The 19995-nt window shown below is 40.7% G+C and overlaps 1 protein-coding gene across 2 annotated transcripts; it reads right to left on the bottom strand.

The window, feature by feature from the left end:
* Positions 1-14777: 14777 nt before the first annotated feature.
* On the bottom strand, positions 14778-16394 carry LOC122040275. 2 transcript variants are annotated; one of them, XM_042599602.1, is made up of 2 exons: positions 15385-16394; positions 14778-15296 (listed from the first exon to the last, which is right to left on the bottom strand). In XM_042599602.1, exons 1-2 carry the CDS (start codon positions 16309-16311, stop codon positions 14853-14855), a joined length of 1371 nt encoding a protein of 456 aa, XP_042455536.1. In that variant the 5' UTR covers positions 16312-16394; the 3' UTR covers positions 14778-14852. The 2 variants fall into 2 exon arrangements, with proteins under 2 accessions (XP_042455536.1, XP_042455537.1); XM_042599603.1 differs by having other exon boundaries at positions 15517-16394.
* Between the last annotated feature and the right edge of the window lie 3601 nt (positions 16395-19995).

The raw sequence follows: 19995 nt of genomic DNA, 5'->3' as shown, positions 1-19995 counted from the left end.
CTCCTTCTTCATGCCACTAGGTAATGAAAGCATAAATTAAGCTCTTCATTCTCCCCTAAGAGGGCAAACTCCCTCTAGGTAATGAAAGCCTAACTTACTCCCTTTCATGAGTCCTTTCATTCTCCCCCTATGACCTTCCCATAGGTAATGAAGGCCTAAACTTAACCATACATTCTCCCCCTATTGGCACACATCAACCCATCGTTGGACACACATCAACCTATGCTCCAATTCTGGGCACACTTCCAACAAATCCATTTGTTGAAGACTCTCCCCCTGAAGAGTTGCTCATCGTGATCACAACTTCACTCATTGTGATCACCCGATAATGAGATCCCATACCCGTCATTATCACCTTAACTTCTCCCTCAATGTTGACAAATACCCAACCTTGAGCATTTTCAACCACTTGAGTGTCCACTTGAAATAATGAGGATATCCACTCCCCATTTCTCCCCATTTCAAGTTTAAATGCTCAACCTTGAGCAAGTTCACAACAGAAGGTTAACCACCTTCCAAGGTTCATGAAAAATAATTTTCATGTCTTTAAAGAGTCCCTCCCCCTAAAGACATGGTGGTAACTTCTGTCATTGCACCAACAATGACTTGGAATCCCTAAAACATTAGGAAACCCAAATTTAGAAGTTTTGAGGTTCAAATATTCAAAATTTGAAACACACCTCAACCTAAACTTCAACTTAGCCTTCCTTAACCAATCCATCCTTGTTTTCGCATGAAAACACCCTTTTTATGGATACAAATGTATTTTTAGGGGTTTGGAATGGTTACCTAGACTCAAAGAGGTTCAAAGATGCTGAAATCAAACCTTCCCAGCCAAAATCAGCAACTTGGATCGATTGGAGTTGGGTTCCAATCGATTGAACCTTTCTGAATCGATCCACTGATCGATTCAGACTCCCTGGATCGATCGGCTGATCGATCCAGCGAGCTTCTGCTCGCGGGAATTGCCGTTTGAATCGATCCATGGATCGATTCAGGAACTCCAATCGATCCATGGATCGATCGAAGCTGCTGAAATTCCATTTCAGTCAACTTCAGAAACCCCTAGAAAATTCTACAAAAATCCAAAAATTATGAAATTTCGTGTAGACATTATTTAGGGCGTTTACTATCACGGAAAAATAGTTTTCTATGAAAATACTTCATATTTTCAACGATTGACACAAACTTGAAAACTTGTAAAAACCTTAGTGTTTTCTTCAAGTTTGTGTCTAACTATTCAATGGTGATTACTATCAAAAGATAGCCTTCACCAAGGTTTTCCAAAATCATTTTGAAAACATTTTCAAAACCAATATCCCATCATGTTCCTTGGGCATAATGCACATGACTTGTACATTAACTTTCCCAATGATGGGAAAACACATAACTATGTGTTTTGATGAATTTAAAAACTCAAAGGAATGCACTAAATCAACATCTTGAGTTTTGTTCATCATCCTAACATCTCACTTGTATCTAATGTGCACTAAAACACATACAAGTCACCTTATAGTCTTTTTGAGATGTAGATTTTGGTTTTACCCTAATCTAGGGATCATGCATATCTATCTAGGCATTTTAGAGATATTAGACATCCACCTAGGATGTCACTTGTTAATAAGTGTTGTTAAATGCCATTTGTCCTTAATTTCAAGGAATTAAACTAATGCATGATAATGTTATGACATACATCAAAATAAAATAACTTTCAAAAGAAAGATTCCTATAACTACATGATGTATGAATGTCATGACATGGTATTTTTGAGTTTTTCATAGTAAAACATGAATGCAAAAATAGACATGATGTCATGGCATGTGATAGGCAAACAATCATGACAAAATTTAGCATTAATAAAATATACCTAGATTAACTATCTAAGTATCCTTAAAGTCTTAGCTAAACTTACAACTTAAACCTAGATTGCCCTAAAGTGCTTCAAGAGAATGCCAAAACCTAAATTGGCATTTCTAATTTCCTTGATTTAATGTATGCCAATTGAAAATAAACATGTCCTCCAATGTTGGCATATTCCATTTTTCCTCAAGAGTGATTACATAAATCAAAGCCCGGATTGCCTTAAATTTCCAAGAGAATACCAAAATCCCAACTTGGTATTTCTCAAGGTTTTCCTAATTTGTGCCATTTTAAGATAAAATCAATTTTTCACCATTTGACACATTTTACTCTTTCAAGGAGGTATCAATAGGTCCATTTCATTTTCAAAGGTTAACTAAAACCTTGAAAATGCTCCTTGAGTGTCAATTTTCTCAAAGTTGGGTTAACTACCCTTCTAATCGGAGTTGACACTCTCTAACCCATCTATGGGGTAGAGAAGATGCTCCTAGGAACCCAACACCTATTGGTGCTCCTTGGATGCTCTAGGTATTCACTAGGGATAACTTCCCTAGATACCTTCCTAGTGACCTTGTTTGGCTTCTTGGAAGCCTTGGTCACACTTTCTAGGTCAACTCTAGGGATAACCTCCCTTGTGACCTTGTTTGTGACTTTCTTAGACTTCTTAGAAGTCTTAGTCACATTTGTTGCAAAAATACTCTTAGGGATGACTTCCCTAGTATTTTTTGCTTGACCACTAGACCTAGGGTTTGTTCCATAACTATATGGAACTCTATGGTACGAGGGCACATCCTTCTTAGCCTTTGGTTTGTATCCCAAACCTCTATGGCCATTGGATGGCTTTTGTACCCCTAAACCTAGGTTATGCTCATTTTGCCCTAATAGGATATTTTCCATCCTTTTTAGGGTCTTTTCCATTTTATCAAGTCTTGACCTCAAGACTTGATTTTCCATCACTAAGTCCTTAGTTTTTGGTTTTCCATTAAGTTCATGAGCATTTTTGTGCCTAGGCTTGTAGATACAATCCTTAGAGTTCTTGCCTAGACTTTTACTTACATTCTAGCCTTAGGTGTAGTTTTGGCATGTAGGGCCACATGCTTTTCCTTAAAGCCCTCATGCTTTCTATTCTTATGGTAAATTGCATTAAAATGATAAAACTTAGAACTATCATGCTTTTTACCATAATTTAAAGGAGTAGGCTCAATGAAAGTTACCTTCCTTTTTACCTTAGAGGCTCCCCCTTGACTGGTGCCTCCTTGAGCCGTGACCACCTTCTTCCCCTTGGGGCATTGACTTCGGTAATGCCCTTTTTGGTTGCAAGAAAAGCACACAATGTGCTCCTTGCTCCTTTTTATTCCGGGGATGGTCTCCTTGGGCTTCGCCTTGCCCTTTTGTGCCACTTGGCCCTTCTTCTTGGCCAATTTAGGGCACTTGCTCTTGTAGTGCCCATGTTCCCTACACTCAAAGCATATAATATGATTTTTATTTTTAATTGAAATATTTATACCTTTGCTTGTAGGGGTGGCATCTTTCCCTTTGGATCCGGAAGTAGAAGCTTCCTCTTGATCCGATCTTGATTCTCCTCCATTTGATTTTTCTTGACTCGTGGAGGTAGAAGCTTCTTCAATCTCTTCATCTCTTGACCCGGATGTAGAAGCTTCTCCTTCTTCTTGATCCGGCGTCACCAAGGATTGCTCCCCCTCAATCCTAGAGGTGGAGGCTTCATCATCTTGAATATGAAACAAGGAGTATGCTCCCTCCTTGTTCCCTTCGTTGCATTCCCTTGAGGATGAAGCTTCTTGGATTTCTTCTTCTTCGGAGGTTGAGCATCTCTCAACCTTGGAGTCCTCCTCTTGATCTTGCTCCAAAGAGTCACCCTCTCCGGATTCTTCATGATCTTGTACAGTGGAGGGGATCTCTTCATGAAGCTTGGCCAATTTGCTCCAAAGCTCCTTGGCATCTTCAAATTCTCCAATTTTGAAAAGGATGGTGCTTGGCAATAAATTGACCAAAAGCTTGGTCACTTTGTCATTGGCCTCGCCCCTTTGAATTTGCTCCGAGCTCCATCTGCTTTTCTTTAGAAGCTTGCCCTTGGAGTTCGTTGGAGCTTTGAAGCCTTCCATTAGAGCAAACCATTGCTCTATCTCCATCATAAGAAAGTTTTCGATTCTTGATCTCCAAGAATCGAAGCTTGCCGATGTGTATGGTGGAGCCACCCTTGTGTCAAATCCAAATCCATCTTGGAATTGCATCTTGAAGTTGAGCTTGATAAAGTCTTAAACTTGAAGAATTTGCTTCAACTTCTTCACCCTCTAGCTTTTCTTGATATGCTTGACCCTTCCGGCGATGATTCCGGTGAAGAGCGGCCTTGCTCTGATACCACTTGTTAGGACCAAAAGTAGCTAGAGGGGGGGGGGGGGTGAATAGCTCGTCGCGTTCGCTCGTTGCTCGGCGTTGCTTGTTCCTTCAAAGATGTGCCGCGAAAATAAAAAGAAACAATCACACAACGCTAACACGGTTGGTTTACTTGGTATCCACCTCACAAGAGGTGACTAATCCAAGGATCCACACCAACACACACACCCTCCACTAAATAAAACTCTCCTTTATGGTAACTACCAAGGGCGGAGAAGCCCTACAAGACTCAATACAAGAAGAGAGGGAAAGGATACAAGAAATACAAGCTTACAAGCTTACAATGAGTATAAACCCTAACCCTAGCTTCTCTTCTTGGCTTTGATCCGCCTCTTGACTTGGAAAACTTCCAAGATCCTTCAAGAACTGGCGATTTGAGCTTTGTAAGTGCTGTGGAGGAGTTGGCGAGAAATCTGGAGTGAATCGGAGAAGAGATACCGCAGCCATCGCACGCCTGCAGCTATAAACGATGCCAACGGTCGGATCCCGATCGATTCGAATATTCCCAATCGATCGGGGAGGCTTTGGATCGATCCACGGATCGATCCAGAGCGCCTCTGTGCTCTGGAAACGCGCCTGGATCGATCCACGGATCGATCCAGCGCTTATCGCGCGAAGCAGCCGCGTCCCAATCGATCCACTGATCGATTGGGACCTCTGGATCGATCCACGGATCGATCCAGAGGTTCTCTGCTCGCTGGGACAGGTCTGGATCGATCCACTGATCGATCCAGAGCCTGGATCGATCCACTGATCGATCCAGCACTTGATTTTTGTCCAAACCAAGTCCCAAACCTCCCAAACCAACATCCGGTCAACCTTGACCTGTTGGTATGTCATGCCTAGCATCTAGTCACTCCCTTGACCTGCTAGGACTCCCTTACCAAGTGTCCGGTCAATCCCTTTGACCCACTTGGACTTTTCTCTGTGCCAAGTATCCGGTCAATCCCTTTGACCTACTTGGACTTTTCTTTCATGCCAAGTATCCAGTCAATCCTTTGACCTACTTGGACTTCCCAACACCAGATGTCCGATCATCCTTGATCCATCTGGATTTTCCCTTGCCTGGCTTCACTCACCAGGACTTTCACCTAGCTTCACTCACTAGGGTTTTCCATCTGCCTAGCTTCACTCACTAGGACTTTCACCTGGCTTCACTCACCAGGACTTTCACCTAGCTTCACTCACTAGGGTTTTCCATCTGCCTAGCTTCACTCACTAGGACTTTCACCTGGCTTTACTCACCAGGATTTTCCATCTGCCTAGCTTCACTCACTAGGACTTTCACCTGGCTTCACTCACCAGGATTTTCCATCTGCCTAGCTTCACTCACTAGGACTTTTCTTCTGCCTGGCTTCACTCACCAGGACTTTCATACTGCCTAGCTTCACTCACTAGGTCTTTCATTTTGCCTAACATCCCAGTTAGGACTTCCCAGTCAAGTATCCAGTCAACCTTGACCTACTTGACTCTTCTTCAATCAATATCTTATTGTCAAACATCTAAACCCAAACCAAGACTCAGCTTGGTTACCCAGGTCAACCTTGACCTGAGGGATATTGCACCAACAATCTCCCCCTTTTTGATGTTTGACAATACCACAATAACACTTACAATCCCATATGTAAGTTAGGCTAATCCCATAGCCTCCTTCTTCATGTCACTAGGTAATGAAAGCATAAATTAAGCTCTTCATTCTCCCCCTAAGAGGGCAAACTCCCTCTAGGTAATGAAAGCCGAACTTACTCTCTTTCATGAGTCCTTTCATTCTCCCCCTATGACCTTCCCATAGGTAATGAAGGCCTAAACTTAACCATACATTCTCCCCCTATTGTTACACATCAACCCATCGTTGGACACACATCAACCTATGCTCCAATTCTGGGCACACTTCCAACAAATCCATTTGTTGAAGACTCTCCCCCTGAAGAGTTGCTCATCGTGATCACAACTTCACTCATTGTGATCACCCGATAATGAGATCCCATACCCGTCATTATCACCTTAACTTCTCCCTCAATGTTGACAAATACCCAACCTTGAGCATTTTCAACCACTTGAGTGTCCACTTGAAATAATGAGGATATCCACTCCCCATTTCTCCCCATTTCAAGTTTAAATGCTCAACCTTGAGCAAGTTCACAACAGAAGGTTAACCACCTTCCAAGGTTCATGAAAAATAATTTTCATGTCTTTAAAGAGTCCCTCCCCCTAAAGACATGGTGGTAACTTCTGTCATTGCACCAACAATGACTTGGAATCCCTAAAACATTAGGAAACCCAAATTTAGAAGTTTTGAGGTTCAAATATTCAAAATTTGAAACACACCTCAACCTAAACTTCAACTTAGCCTTCCTTAACCAATCCATCCTTGTTTTCGCATGAAAACACCCTTTTTATGGATACAAATGTATTTTTAGGGGTTTGGAATGGTTACCTAGACTCAAAGAGGTTCAAAGATGCTGAAATCAAACCTTCCCAGCCAAAATCAGCAACTTGGATCGATTGGAGTTGGGTTCCAATCGATTGAACCTTTCTGAATCGATCCACTGATCGATTCAGACTCCCTGGATCGATCGGCTGATCGATCCAGCGAGCTTCTGCTCGCGGGAATTGCCGTTTGAATCGATCCATGGATCGATTCAGGAACTCCAATCGATCCATGGATCGATCGGAGCTCTGATAGTTGCTGAAATTCCATTTCAGTCAACTTCAGAAACCCCTAGAAAATTCTACAAAAATCCAAAAATTATGAAATTTCGTGTAGACATTATTTAGGGCGTTTACTATCACGGAAAAATAGTTTTCTATGAAAATACTTCATATTTTCAACGATTGACACAAACTTGAAAACTTGCAAAAACTTTAGTGTTTTCTTCAAGTTTGTGTCTAACTATTCAATGGTGATTACTATCAAAAGATAGCCTTCACCAAGGTTTTCCAAAATCATTTTGAAAACATTTTCAAAACCAATATCCCATCATGTTCCTTGGGCATAATGCACATGACTTGTACATTAACTTTCCCAATGATGGGAAAACACATAACTATGTGTTTTGATGAATTTAAAAACTCAAAGGAATGCACTAAATCAACATCTTGAGTTTTGTTCATCATCCTAACATCTCACTTGTATCTAATGTGCACTAAAACACATACAAGTCACCTTATAGTCTTTGTGAGATGTAGATTTTGGTTTTGCCCTAATCTAGGGATCATGCATATCTATCTAGGCATTTTAGAGATATTAGACATCCACCTAGGATGTCACTTGTTAATAAGTGTTGTTAAATGCCATTTGTCCTTAATTTCAAGGAATTAAACTAATGCATGATAATGTTATGGCATACATCAAAATAAAATAACTTTCAAAAGAAAGATTCCTATAACTACATGATGTATGAATGTCATGACATGGTATTTTTGAGTTTTTCATAGTAAAACATGAATGCAAAAATAGACATGATGTCATGGCATGTGATAGGCAAACAATCATGATAAAATTTAGCATTAATAAAATATACCTAGATTAACTATCTAAGTATCTTTAAAGTCTTAGCTAAACTTACAACTTAAACCTAGATTGCCCTAAAGTGCTTCAAGAGAATGTCAAAACCTAAATTGGCATTTCTAATTTCCTTGATTTAATGTATGCCAATTGAAATTAAACATGTCCTCAATGTTGGCATATTCCATTTTTCCTCAAGAGTGATTACATAAATCAAAGCCCGGATTGCCTTAAATTTCTAAGAGAATACCAAAATCCCAACTTGGTATTTCTCAAGGTTTTCCCAATTTGTGCCATTTTAAGATAAAATCAATTTTTCACCATTTGACACATTTTACTCTTTCAAGGAGGTATCAATAGGTCCATTTCATTTTCAAAGGTTAACTAAAACCTTGAAAATGCTCCTTGAGTGTCAATTTCCTCAAAGTTGGGTTAACTACCCTTCTAATCGGAGTTGACACTCTCTAACCCATCTATGGGGTAGAGAAGATGCTCCTAGGAACCCAACACCTATTGGTGCTCCTCGGATGCTCTAGGTATTCACTAGGGATAACTTCCCTAGATACCTTCCTAGTGACCTTGTTTGGCTTCTTGGAAACCTTGGTCACATTTTCTAGGTCAACTCTAAGGATAGCCTCCCTTGTGGCCTTGTTAGTGACTTTCTTAGACTTCTTAGAAGTCTTAGTCACTTTGGTTGCAAAGATACTTCTAGGGATATCTTCCCTTGTATCCTTGACTTGACCTCTAGACTTAGGGTTAGTTCCATAACTATATGGAACCTTATGGTACGAAATTTCATCCTTCTTAGCCTTAGGTTTGTATCCCAAACCTCTATGGCCATTGGATGACTTTGATACTCCTAGGCCTAGATTTTTACCCTTAGACCCTTGTGTCATATTTGTGATTTTTCTAAGGGTCTTCTCTAATTTATCAAGTCTTGACCTCAAGACTTGATTTTCCTTCCATAATCCCTCAACCATAGATTTTTCACTAAAATCATGATTTTTCTTCTTCTTAGGTACATACCTAGAATCCTTAGGGTTCTTACCTAAGTTTCTATCTACCTTTCTAACCCTAGATTGAGAGGTTTTGGCATGATAAGCTACATGATTTTTCTTAACGCTATCATGCTTCCTATTTTCATGGTAAATAGCATTAAAATGATATAAATTTGACCTAGCATGCTTTTTACCATTTTGCAAGGAAATAGGCTCAATAAAAGATACCTTCTTTTTTACCTTGGAGGCTCCCCCTTGAGTTGAGCTTCCTCCATGAGCCTTGACCACCTTCTTCCCATTAGGGCATTGACTTCGGTAATGCCCCTTTTGATTGCAAGAGAAGCACACAATATGCTCCTTGCTCTTCTTTGTTCCGGGGATGGTCTCCTTAGGCTTCTCCTTGCCCTTTTGTGTCACTTGACCCTTCTTCTTGGCCAAGTTGGGACACTTACTCTTGTAGTGCCCACTTTCCCTACACTCAAAACATATTATATGATTTTTATTTTTAATTGAAACATTTATACCTTCTTGTGTAGGGATGACACTTGCTCCTCCATTTGATATTTCTTGAATTTTGGAGGTGGCACCATCTTCTTCTTCTTCACTTGACCCGGATGTGGAGGCCTCTTCTTGCTCCGGGTTCATTGATCTACACTCCCCCTCAATCCTAGAGGTGGAGGCTTCATCATCTTGTACATGGAACAAGGAGTATGCTCCCTCCTTGTTCTCTTCATTGCACTCCCTCGAAGATGAAGCTTCTTCTTGGACTTCTTCTTCGGAGGTTGAGCATCTCTCAACCTCAGAGTCCTCCTCTTGGTCTTGCTCCAAAGAGTCACCCTCTCTGGATTCTTCTTGCTCTTGTACAATGGAGGGGACCTCTTCATGAAGCTTGGCCAATTTACTCCATAATTCCTTTGCATCTTCAAATTCTCCAATTTTGCAAAGAATGGTGCTTGGTAATAAATTGACCAAAAGCTTGGTCACTTTGTCATTGGCCTCGCACCTTTGGACTTGCTCTTGGCTCCACTTGCTCCTCTTGAGAACTTTGCCCTTTGAGTTTGTTGGAGTCTTGAAGCCTTCCATAAGAGCAAACCATTGCTCTATCTCCATCATAAGAAAATTTTCGATTCTTGATTTCCAAGAATCGAAGCTCGTGGAAGTGTATGGTGGAGCCACCCTCGTGTCGAATCCGAGCCCATCTCGGAATTCCATTGTAGAAGTTGAGCTTTTGAATTTCTTTGACTTTGACAATTTTGCTTCAACTTCTTCACCCTCTAGCTCTTCTTGTTATACTTGACCCTTCCGGCGATGATTCCGGTGAAGAGCAACCTTGCTCTGATACCACTTGTTAGGACCGAAAAGTAGCTAGAGGGGGGGTGAATAGCTTCGCATGCTTCGTTGCTTGTTTCTTCAAAGTGATGCGCAGCGGAATACAAAGAAACAAACTACAACAATGCTAACAATAGGATTTTACTTGGTATCCACCTCACAAGAGGTGACTAGTCCAAGGATCCACGCACACACACACCTCCACTAATAAACACTCCTTTTCGGTAACTACCGAAGGTGGAGAAGCCCTACAAGACTCTCAATACAAGTAGAAGAAAGGGTAGTAAAGAATAAGCAAAGGCTTACAAAAGATGCAGTAAAAACCCTAGCTTCTTCTTCTTCTCATTGCAACTCACCTCTTGACTTGGATGAACCTCCAAGAATCTTCAAGAACTGGCGGTGAGGAGCTTAGAGAGTGCTGGGGAGGAGCTGTGATGAATCTCGAATGAATCGGTGAAGAGATGCCGAAGGAAATGAACGCCTGCGGCTTAAATCGACGCTAACGGTCGAATCCCGATCGATTGGAATGCTCCCAATCGATCGGGGAGGCTTTGGATCGATCCACGGATCGATCCAGAGCGCCTCTGTGCTCTGGAAAAACGCCTGGATAGATCCACGGATCGATCCAGTGCTTATCGCGCGAAGCAGCAGCGTCCCAATCGATCCACTGATCGATTGGGACCTCTGGATCGATCCACCGATCGATCCAGAGGGGTTCTGTTCGTGGGGACTCACCGGATCGATCGGCGGATTGATCCAGATCTGCTGGATCGATCCACGGATCAATCCAAACCTGCTGGATCAATCGACTGATCAATCCAGATCTTGGTTTTTGCCCAAAACCAAGTCCAAAGCCCCTAAACCAATATCTAGTCAACCATGACTTGTTGGTACATAAGACCTAGCATCTGGTCACCCTTGACCAGCTAGGACTCTCTCACCAAGTGTCTGGTCAATCCCTTTGACCCACTTGGACTTGGACTTGGACTTTTCTCTTCTTGCCAAGTATTCGGTCACTCCCTAAGACCTACTTGGACTTTTCTTTCTCGTGCCAAGTATCCGGTCAATCCCTTTGACCTACTTGGACTCTCACAAGATGTCTGGTCAACCTTGACCCATCTGGATTTCTCTTGCCTGGCTTCACTCACCAGGACTTTCCCAATTGCCTAGCTTCACTCACTAGGTCTTTCACCTGGCTTCACTCACCAGGATTTTCCTCTTGCCTAGCTTCACTCACTAGGACTTTCCAATTGCCTAGCTTCACTCACTAGGTCATTCACCTGGCTTCACTCACCAGGATTTTCCTCCCGCCTAGCTTCACTCACTAGGACTTCCCAATTGCCTAGCTTCACTCACTAGGTCTTTCACCTGGCTTCACTCACCAGGATTTTCCTCCTGCCTAGCTTCACTCACTAGGTATTTCCTTCTGCCTAACATCCCAGTCAAGTATCCGGTCATCCTTGATCTACTTGACTCTTCTTCAATCAACCTTGCATTGTCAAACATCGAAACCCAAACCAAGACTCAAGCTTGGTCAACCAGGTCAACCTTGACCTGAGGGATGTTGCACCAACAGGGTGGACCAGCCTGACCCACACCATGTTTGCTTGTACATGTTCAAAACTTTGAACGCATTCAAGTGGGAGAGTGTTATAGCACCCCTCTGTAATGCTTTAAACGGCGAAGTGATGTTATAACATCAAATTAACATGTGCGTTGCAAATGCTCTCATGGGATAGTTGCTAAATGGAAAGATAATAATGGTGTTCGGTGACTACTACGAAGGAAGTATTTAAATTTCAAAATATATTCTGTTATACGAAAAAGTATAAAAGATAGGCAACAGTTAGAGGATAGAATGTTCACTCTCGTATAATCATCTCTTTTGTTTAGTTATTTCCAAATTCTTAAAATTTCACTTAAGTTTCAGAGGAACCTTATCAGGATAAGACCGGTACCCTCTGACCATGTGTTGTCCTTGAACAAAATACCATTTAACTTGATATGGAAAGAACAAAGAGTGCTTGACCATCAACATCCAAGAAATACTTAGCTACGAGCATGTGAAATCTACCGCATCAGTTGATGAAAAGATAGACGATACGATCTAGGGTTGATGTCGCATAGATTATCTAAGCTCAATTATTCGAGCTCTTACTTCCGAGCTCAGTTTCTTAAGCTCTCCACGTTTTCTTCTTTGAACTCACCCTTTCTTAGCTCAATTTTCTATATTTCTAGAGGTTGGGAAGTGAATGCCATCAATTGTGTTGATGAGCTCAATTCTCCTAACTCTCCACTTTAAGCTTAATTTTTCAAGCTCTCCCCTTCAAGCTCGATTCCCCTAGCTCTCTCTCGATCTTCTTTAGATAGAAGTACTTCCACCCATGTTGTTATTAGCCACAAACTAAAAGGCCTACAATCTCTGCAACAACCTCTTCACAATCATCATTTCTAGCTTGTAATGGTTGAACGGTTGACATTAATGGAGACTGCCTTTCTGACACTATAATTAGAGGTTGTTATATGATTAATGTTTGAAATGGTTGGATGGTCCATAACTTTTCAAAGGTCATGATCACAATCTACACATATATATCTCATCTCATATCTATAAATACTAGTTACATTTTGTCATTTAGAGACTAATGTTAATGAAACTCTATTTTTCATACTTTCTATTGTCCACTGCACTCTCAGCGAATTGAGCTTGGAAGTAACTTCGTGCAAACGTTCTTATGTCTGCTCTTGTATATGCAGGTGAGACTATATGTTGTATAGGTACTACTAAACTTCCACTTCGATACCAGTAGGTGAGACTATATGTTGTATAGCAAGCATTCACTTCATTACCTCTATCTTAGAATCAATCTCATTGGCAGATTTCATAAACATTAATGACTATTAAAGGTTATCTATTAGTCAAGAAGTTTGCGGCTCTCAAATAATAAGTTCCAACAAATTGATCAAAATAATGCATGAACTGCATCGATTAATGTTGCACGATAGTAAAAGATTGAGAATAGACAAGGAGGATAAACCAAAAATTCCAATGCATTTCGTTGATAAACAAATAGTCTATTTATAAGCCAATACATAGCCCATTGATTCCTTAATTATAGTCCACTAACTCCTCACAGTAAATGCCTTCTAAGATTGAGTAATTAATAGCTCGAAAGAAATAATTCTTTATTTCAAGATCTTTCAATTTCAACATCTCATGCTCCATCTTTTGCACATATATAAAAATAATATTTTTGTTGGTTCTGCTATTTGAGAAATTATGATCTTTTAGTATTGTTTGGACCTTAATAATTCTCCAAAACATGCTCATGGTCAGGTGACTATAGAATCAAGAAATGACTACTAGGTGTACAAAACTTTAGAAGTCATCATTCTTCTTGAAACTTAGCTACGATGTTACTATTAAAAATCAATGCATTTCCTTGATAAACAAATGACCAATTTGTAGACTAGTATATAACCCACTAACTATTCAATATTGACTATTAATTGTAATAATATTCACTTAATTACATATCTATTATTTTTTAACCACATTCCGCTTACCAAATGAATCCAGAAAGCACGGTGACTTTTGGCATGGCGGCCTAGCTTCACCACTAGTTCAATCTCTATAGGTATATCTGAGAATTGAACCCTAGTTACTTAAGAAATGCACCACATCCTGCCCAGGGATTCAGGAGCTATTTTGGAATATATACCAACCCTGAGTGGCTCCATGCCTAGTACAAAGTCACGGAGTAAAAAAAAATAAAGCAACCAGGCAAATAAACACCAAGTCAAGGGGGAAAATTATAAGAAGCATATGTGGCTTTGTTTTCTCACATATCACCACCCTCCTTCGCCTCGCTTACTTGTCCGCATGCCCTTTCGTGGTCACCGCTTGTGGCCAGGCTCTCGCCTCCGGAGGCGTAGTCGTTAACATGTTTGCACTCGGCCGTGGCTGTCATGATTGGATCAACGTGTCCTCCTCATCGACATATGCTTACGTTGACACCGAAAGCATGCAACTGTAGATTGAGGTCTTGCGTGAGACGCTCGAACATGACCTAGCACTGCGCTTGTAGACCAACTGTCTCTATCTCACCGTTGGCAGCACACTCTTTAATACCGACGTCGGCTACAAGACCTTCCAATATGACCTCCAAATTTTCAATGTCTACGAATTAAATATTATTATCGGTAAATTAACTTAATAATTTCATAAATAATAAAAAATTATTTAATAAAAATTTAAAATTTGGTAAGATATCGGAAAAAATGAGATTGCAATGTGATCACACTAAGTGAACTCACACCTCACCTCTTCTATTACGTTCTTGGCAAACTCATTGTGGCAATTAGAGATCAGCTCATTCTATCAATTATTCTTGCATTCATCCCTGTCATTGCTTCTTACCACCACAACCAGCCTTAGGGGCTACATATGTACTACTTTAAATACATTCAACATGAGTTTTTTTTTAATCATTAATTGCCACTACTAATTAAAATCTGATAATTTTCTTTAACCACTATCACCACTAATTATTAACTCATCAACTCATCAACTTGCTAACAAAATCATTAATAACATTTACATTAAAATTTATAACTTAATGGAATTAAAAAGATGACTCAAACCCAACATTTGAAGAATTTACTAGTTAGATTATTTAACGAAGGGCGCACACATTCGTGTAAATTACATATTTATACTGAACGAAGAGAAAAAACAATCACTAAAATTTCATTTCAATGCAATTTGCAATGCTAGAAGATACTTGAAATAGAGACTCCTCAGATGCTAATATATCCTTGAACTGATTTGTACTGGTGCGACTTCTCAACATTTGCAATCCCATTTCCTTTAATTCCTCTGTCATCTCCTTCTGATTTAAGAGAAACCCTTCAAATGTCCTTTTGGGCATTCTCATTTGTAAATCAATGAGTTCTACTTCTGTAGAGCCATGGAGCAAACAATCGTCTTCATTGGTGCTCTCTATATGCGTAGAATCTGCCAGTATATTAAATCTAGTATTAGAGTCATTGCACTTCCTGAGGAACTGGGTCAATATCATAGTTGACGATCGATTTTGCAGATTGAAATCGAGGTTGAAGATCATGGCGTTCTCTTTGTAGTCCGGATAAATAAATTCATCGTTTTCGATTTTTTCTGCTAACACCTGTCAATGGAAGCAAATTTTGTTATACATAGAGCAAAGAGAGTATACATGAAAATTAAGAACGTAGGCTTTATGGATCTGCTCTCACGCTTGGGGTTTTGCTAGAATTCAGCATGAGCCAAGCGTTTCGCTTTCGAAATGCAGTTCCGAGAAAATTCATCAACGCAACTGGAGGATCTGCAGGCGGATTAAGGGCGAGAAGGAATGATGCGTTCCGGACCTTGGGCGCTTCAATGCGCAGCTCGTTGACGACCTCCACCTTGAGCGACTCGAGCTTTGGGCAGTGGATGTCGATGGCGTTGACGCTGGCGAGCGACTTGACAAGGACTATATTCTTGATGGAGGCGGAGTGGATGCTTAGTCTGTGCTTGATACAACTGAACCAGATGAGTTGCAGAGTTTCGAGGAAGGGGCAGGAGACGAAGAGGTTGCGTAGGAAATCATAGCAAAGGATGCAAAATTCCATTTTGAGGGAGGTGAGGAGGGCGCAGCCCAAGGGCGAGAGGGGGCGGCGATCGAAGTATTGCAACACCCGGATTCTGTCCAAGGAGAGGCTCCTCAGCGACTTGATGCCGAACAAACCGCAATCCCTGCCGTCAAAATCCAACCATCCCTTGTCTGCGGAGGTTTTGAGGATGAGGTCTTGCACGCCCGCCTTGGAGAGATCGTCGACGAGTAGCTGCTCGAGGGGCTTGGGTAAATAGTGCCAAAAGGCGTCGTCGTCTTCATCCCGGAAGACGACGTGGCATTGGCGGATTAGAGCACGGGGGAAGGTGAGCTCTTGGTGGATGTCGACGCCGCCGGAAGGGAGCCTGACGTCGAGGCGGAAAGCGTCGAGTCGGGGGATGGAGGGGAGGAGGAGGCGAAAGCGGGCGCAGACAGCGGAGAGGGCGACGCGCTGCTTGATGGAGAGGAAGGAGAGGATGGAGATAAGGAGGTCGTCGTGGAGGGAAGTGAGGCGGTCCTCCAGCCTGCCTTCCTGTTCACGCCGGCGCTTGTTGTTGTGGTCCGTCATCAGGCGTCGGGATGAGACTGCTCTGCCGCCTTCTCGGTTCAGGCGGTTAGGGTTTGACAGATGAGGAGAGTAATTAGAGAATAAATCTTAGAGGAAGAATTTGGTTATTAGATTTTGTTTTTATATATATAAATATATAATTTTGTTAACTAATCAAATAAATATAATATAGGAAAAAAAGATTTAAATATTTTGAAATAGAAATTAAAAATAAATTGGTTATTAGATTTAATTTATGGTTTTTTTATTAGATTTGGTCATTAACTAACAATTATAGCAAAAAATCAAACACTTATTAGTTTTTTATCCATAATTTAATAAGATTCGTTTATCTCTATCAATATTTGTAAAAGAAGTTTAAAAAGGTATTGTACCAGATCCTAACACAAGATCTATATAATTTAATTTTTATTTCATTTTCTATAAAATTATTATTATTAATGTAGAAATAGTTATGATATTGAAGTTAAAGGTGATAATATTCAGTTTAGACGGTTTAATATTGTCGACCCCTAGGTTAAATATAGACAGATAAATCAAGTTAATATAGATAGATAAATCACAAAGGACCTTTTCCTCTAACAAGTGTCCCTTTTCATGGGAGATATTAGATGTTCAATGAGACATTTTATACTCACTATAATTGACTCTAATACTTATTACTGAAGAAACTACCTATATAGTTATTGAATGATCAGAGAGGGTGAATCTTATTTTTTTAACTTTTCTTTCCTTTTAAAATCTTTTCATTTTCACCTTTTAAAATCTTTTCGAATTGTACAGTCACTACAAAAATAGTCGTGAATAACGACTGAATATTCCGTCGGCATCCCGTTAGTGAATGAGAATTTCGACGGAATACCGACGAAAATATTGATATCGGTAAGAATTGGGTCGGCGCTTAATTTACCGATAGAAATGATATTCCGTCGGAAACTACCGATGGATTAATGTATTCCGTCGGTATATATTAATGACAGAAAACTTATTCCGTCGGCAAAGGGCAAACGGATCTTAACGGAGGTTACCGACTGAATAAAATTTAGTAAGTATATTCCTGACGGAATTACCTTTTCCGTCGGTAGTTACCGACGGAATAGTTAATTCCGTCAGTGTCTCCCTACGGAATACTTAATTCTGTCGGCAACATACCAACGGAATACCCATTTCCGTCGGTAACTACCGACGGAATAGGTAATTCCGTTGGGAGTTTATCGAAGATGTATTGTTTCGCTTCGATAAATTTCCGACGGAACGTGTACATCCGTCGGAAATTACCGACGGAATTAAATATTCCGTCGGCAATATGTAGTAAAAAACTTGAAATGCCTCCCCTGTATTTACCACTTGTCATATATACAATTTTTATACAATAAAAACCATCACAAACGATGGTAACACAAACACAAGTCAAACATCAAACACAATCCATACATCAATCACAATCCATACAATATACTCACAAACAAATGATAAACTATCTAAAAAACAATACAAAACATACTAATAAGTGGTCATATCTCAAAAATTCAATACAATATAAAATATAACTATCCAAATATCAAGTACTGACAATCATAAACATCCAAAAGTACTGTCAACTGAAAGTCAAATACAAAATATCCAAGCGTACTGATATGGGTTAGGTTTTATCGGTCTCCAGATGAGGAAAGAAAAGGAAGAAAGAATCAAAGGAGGTAAGCCAATATCGGCCGGGACATACCTTCAGAACAAAGATAGGCTAATATCGGTCGGGATATACCTTGCCGAAGGAGGACAGGCCAATATCAGTCGGTACATATCTTCAGAACAAAGATAGGCCAATAGTGGTCAAGACATACCTCCCGAATAAAGGTAGATAATATCAATCAGGACATACCTTCTGGATGAAAATAAGCCAATATCGGCCGGGACATGCCTTTAGAACAAAGATAGGCTAATCTCGGTCGGGATATACCTTGCCGAAGGAGGACAGGCCAATATCGGCCGGTACATATCTTCAAAACAAAGATAGGCTAATAGTGGTCAAGACATATCTTCCGGATGAAGGTAGAACAAGATCGGCCAGGACATGTCTTCAAGGTAAAGGCAGGCCAATATCGGTCGAGACATACCTTCCGGATGAAGGTAAAATAATATCGGCCAGGACATGTCTTCAAGGTAAAGGTAGGTCAACATCGGTCGTGACATACCCTTAGGATAAGGATAGATTAATATCGGCCGGGAATATTCTTTTAAGTAGATAGTTAACAAAGATCATTCAATCAATGTCTTAGAAACATGTTGAATAAAAGGCAGCTTACTGTTATTTTGTAACATAACAAGGAGGTGTCAAATAAAATAATTCATGACAGGTGTTATATAAAATAATTCATGACAGGTGTTATATATTTTTGGCGGGAAATATGCTTTCAGGTTATCTTGCAGGTGCTAAACGACAAAGAAGGTACATCTGGGGTACAAAAAAGATTCCTTAAAAATCATCTTCCGCAAGTACACACCTGACATCATCTCATAACGAATTCTAACAAACCGGGGTCCACTTCATGACTACGGAGGTTATATGAAGTGGTATAAAAGGGGGAATCCTCTCCGTTGGCAGGTAAGTTCACATCATCGTGTACTTTCACAACCCTAATTTTCTAACTATTGTTCATCTTCTTTCTTCTTCCTTCACATCAAGAGAGATCACTAACTTGAGCGTCGGAGGGCCTAGCCAGGGATTCCCACCCCGGTCTTGGGTCACTGACGATAGTGTTGGCTGGTCTCTTGTGTGAAAGGGGTCTTGGAAGCTTGGGAGGTCCTACTTTCTCCCCTTCGGACTGGGATCCCCCCTACTTATCAGATTTCCTTCGGTGGTTCTGGTTTTCTCCCGATCCGCTTTGGGTTTCTCGGATCGAGGTTCTATCAGCGTTGTTCTTCATCAGCACGGTGGGTTTCTTTCTTCCGGATCTCCGTTGCGGTCAGCTTCTCAGACAGGATCAAATTTGGCGCCGTCTGTGGGAAACTCCACCTGAATCTGAGACTACGTGATGGAAGAGGCTGGGAAGTCGAACCTACTTACTATCAGTCGTGAGGATTTGGATCTCCTCATTAATTCTCATGTTCAGAAAGCCCTACAACAACAGCAACAACAACTGCAAGCTCATACTGGGGCCACTCTGCCGACGGCTCATCATCCAGCGATATCGACCACCGAGCATCGGAAAGGAAAGGAGCTAGAAGAAGAAGAACAGGTATATTTTCCTCCAGCTACTGTTTCTCCAACTAGGCGTCCCTGAGCCTTCCTTCGCACTCCCTTGGATCCAGGGGGTAAGAGGCTTGTGTTCCAAGAATCCTCTGGCGAAGCACCAGACAGAGAAAAGCGTAAGATCAAAATGATGACTAGTGATAGCTCACCATAGAAGGTCATCTCTCCATTCTCACAAAGTGTATTAGATGACCCGCTTCCTAAGCGATATCAAAATCTTCAAATTGGAGAATATACCGGGACGACAGATCCAGAAGATCACTTGTTGAAATTTGAGAATGTAGCCTTTTTGCAACAATTCTCCTACGGAGTGAAGTGTCGGATGTTTCTCACTACTCTTGGGGGAGCAGCACAACGCTAGTTCAAAAGGTTACCTGAGAAGTCTATTCGAAAATTTAAGGATTTCAAGAAAGTCTTTCTACATCATTTCTCCA

This window comes from Zingiber officinale, chromosome 2A (assembly GCF_018446385.1).
Source record: "Zingiber officinale cultivar Zhangliang chromosome 2A, Zo_v1.1, whole genome shotgun sequence".
NCBI classification, from domain to species: Eukaryota; Viridiplantae; Streptophyta; class Magnoliopsida; order Zingiberales; family Zingiberaceae; genus Zingiber; species Zingiber officinale.
The sequence above is the reverse complement of the archived record's forward strand: the minus strand, read 5'-3'. Positions and strand labels throughout refer to the sequence as shown.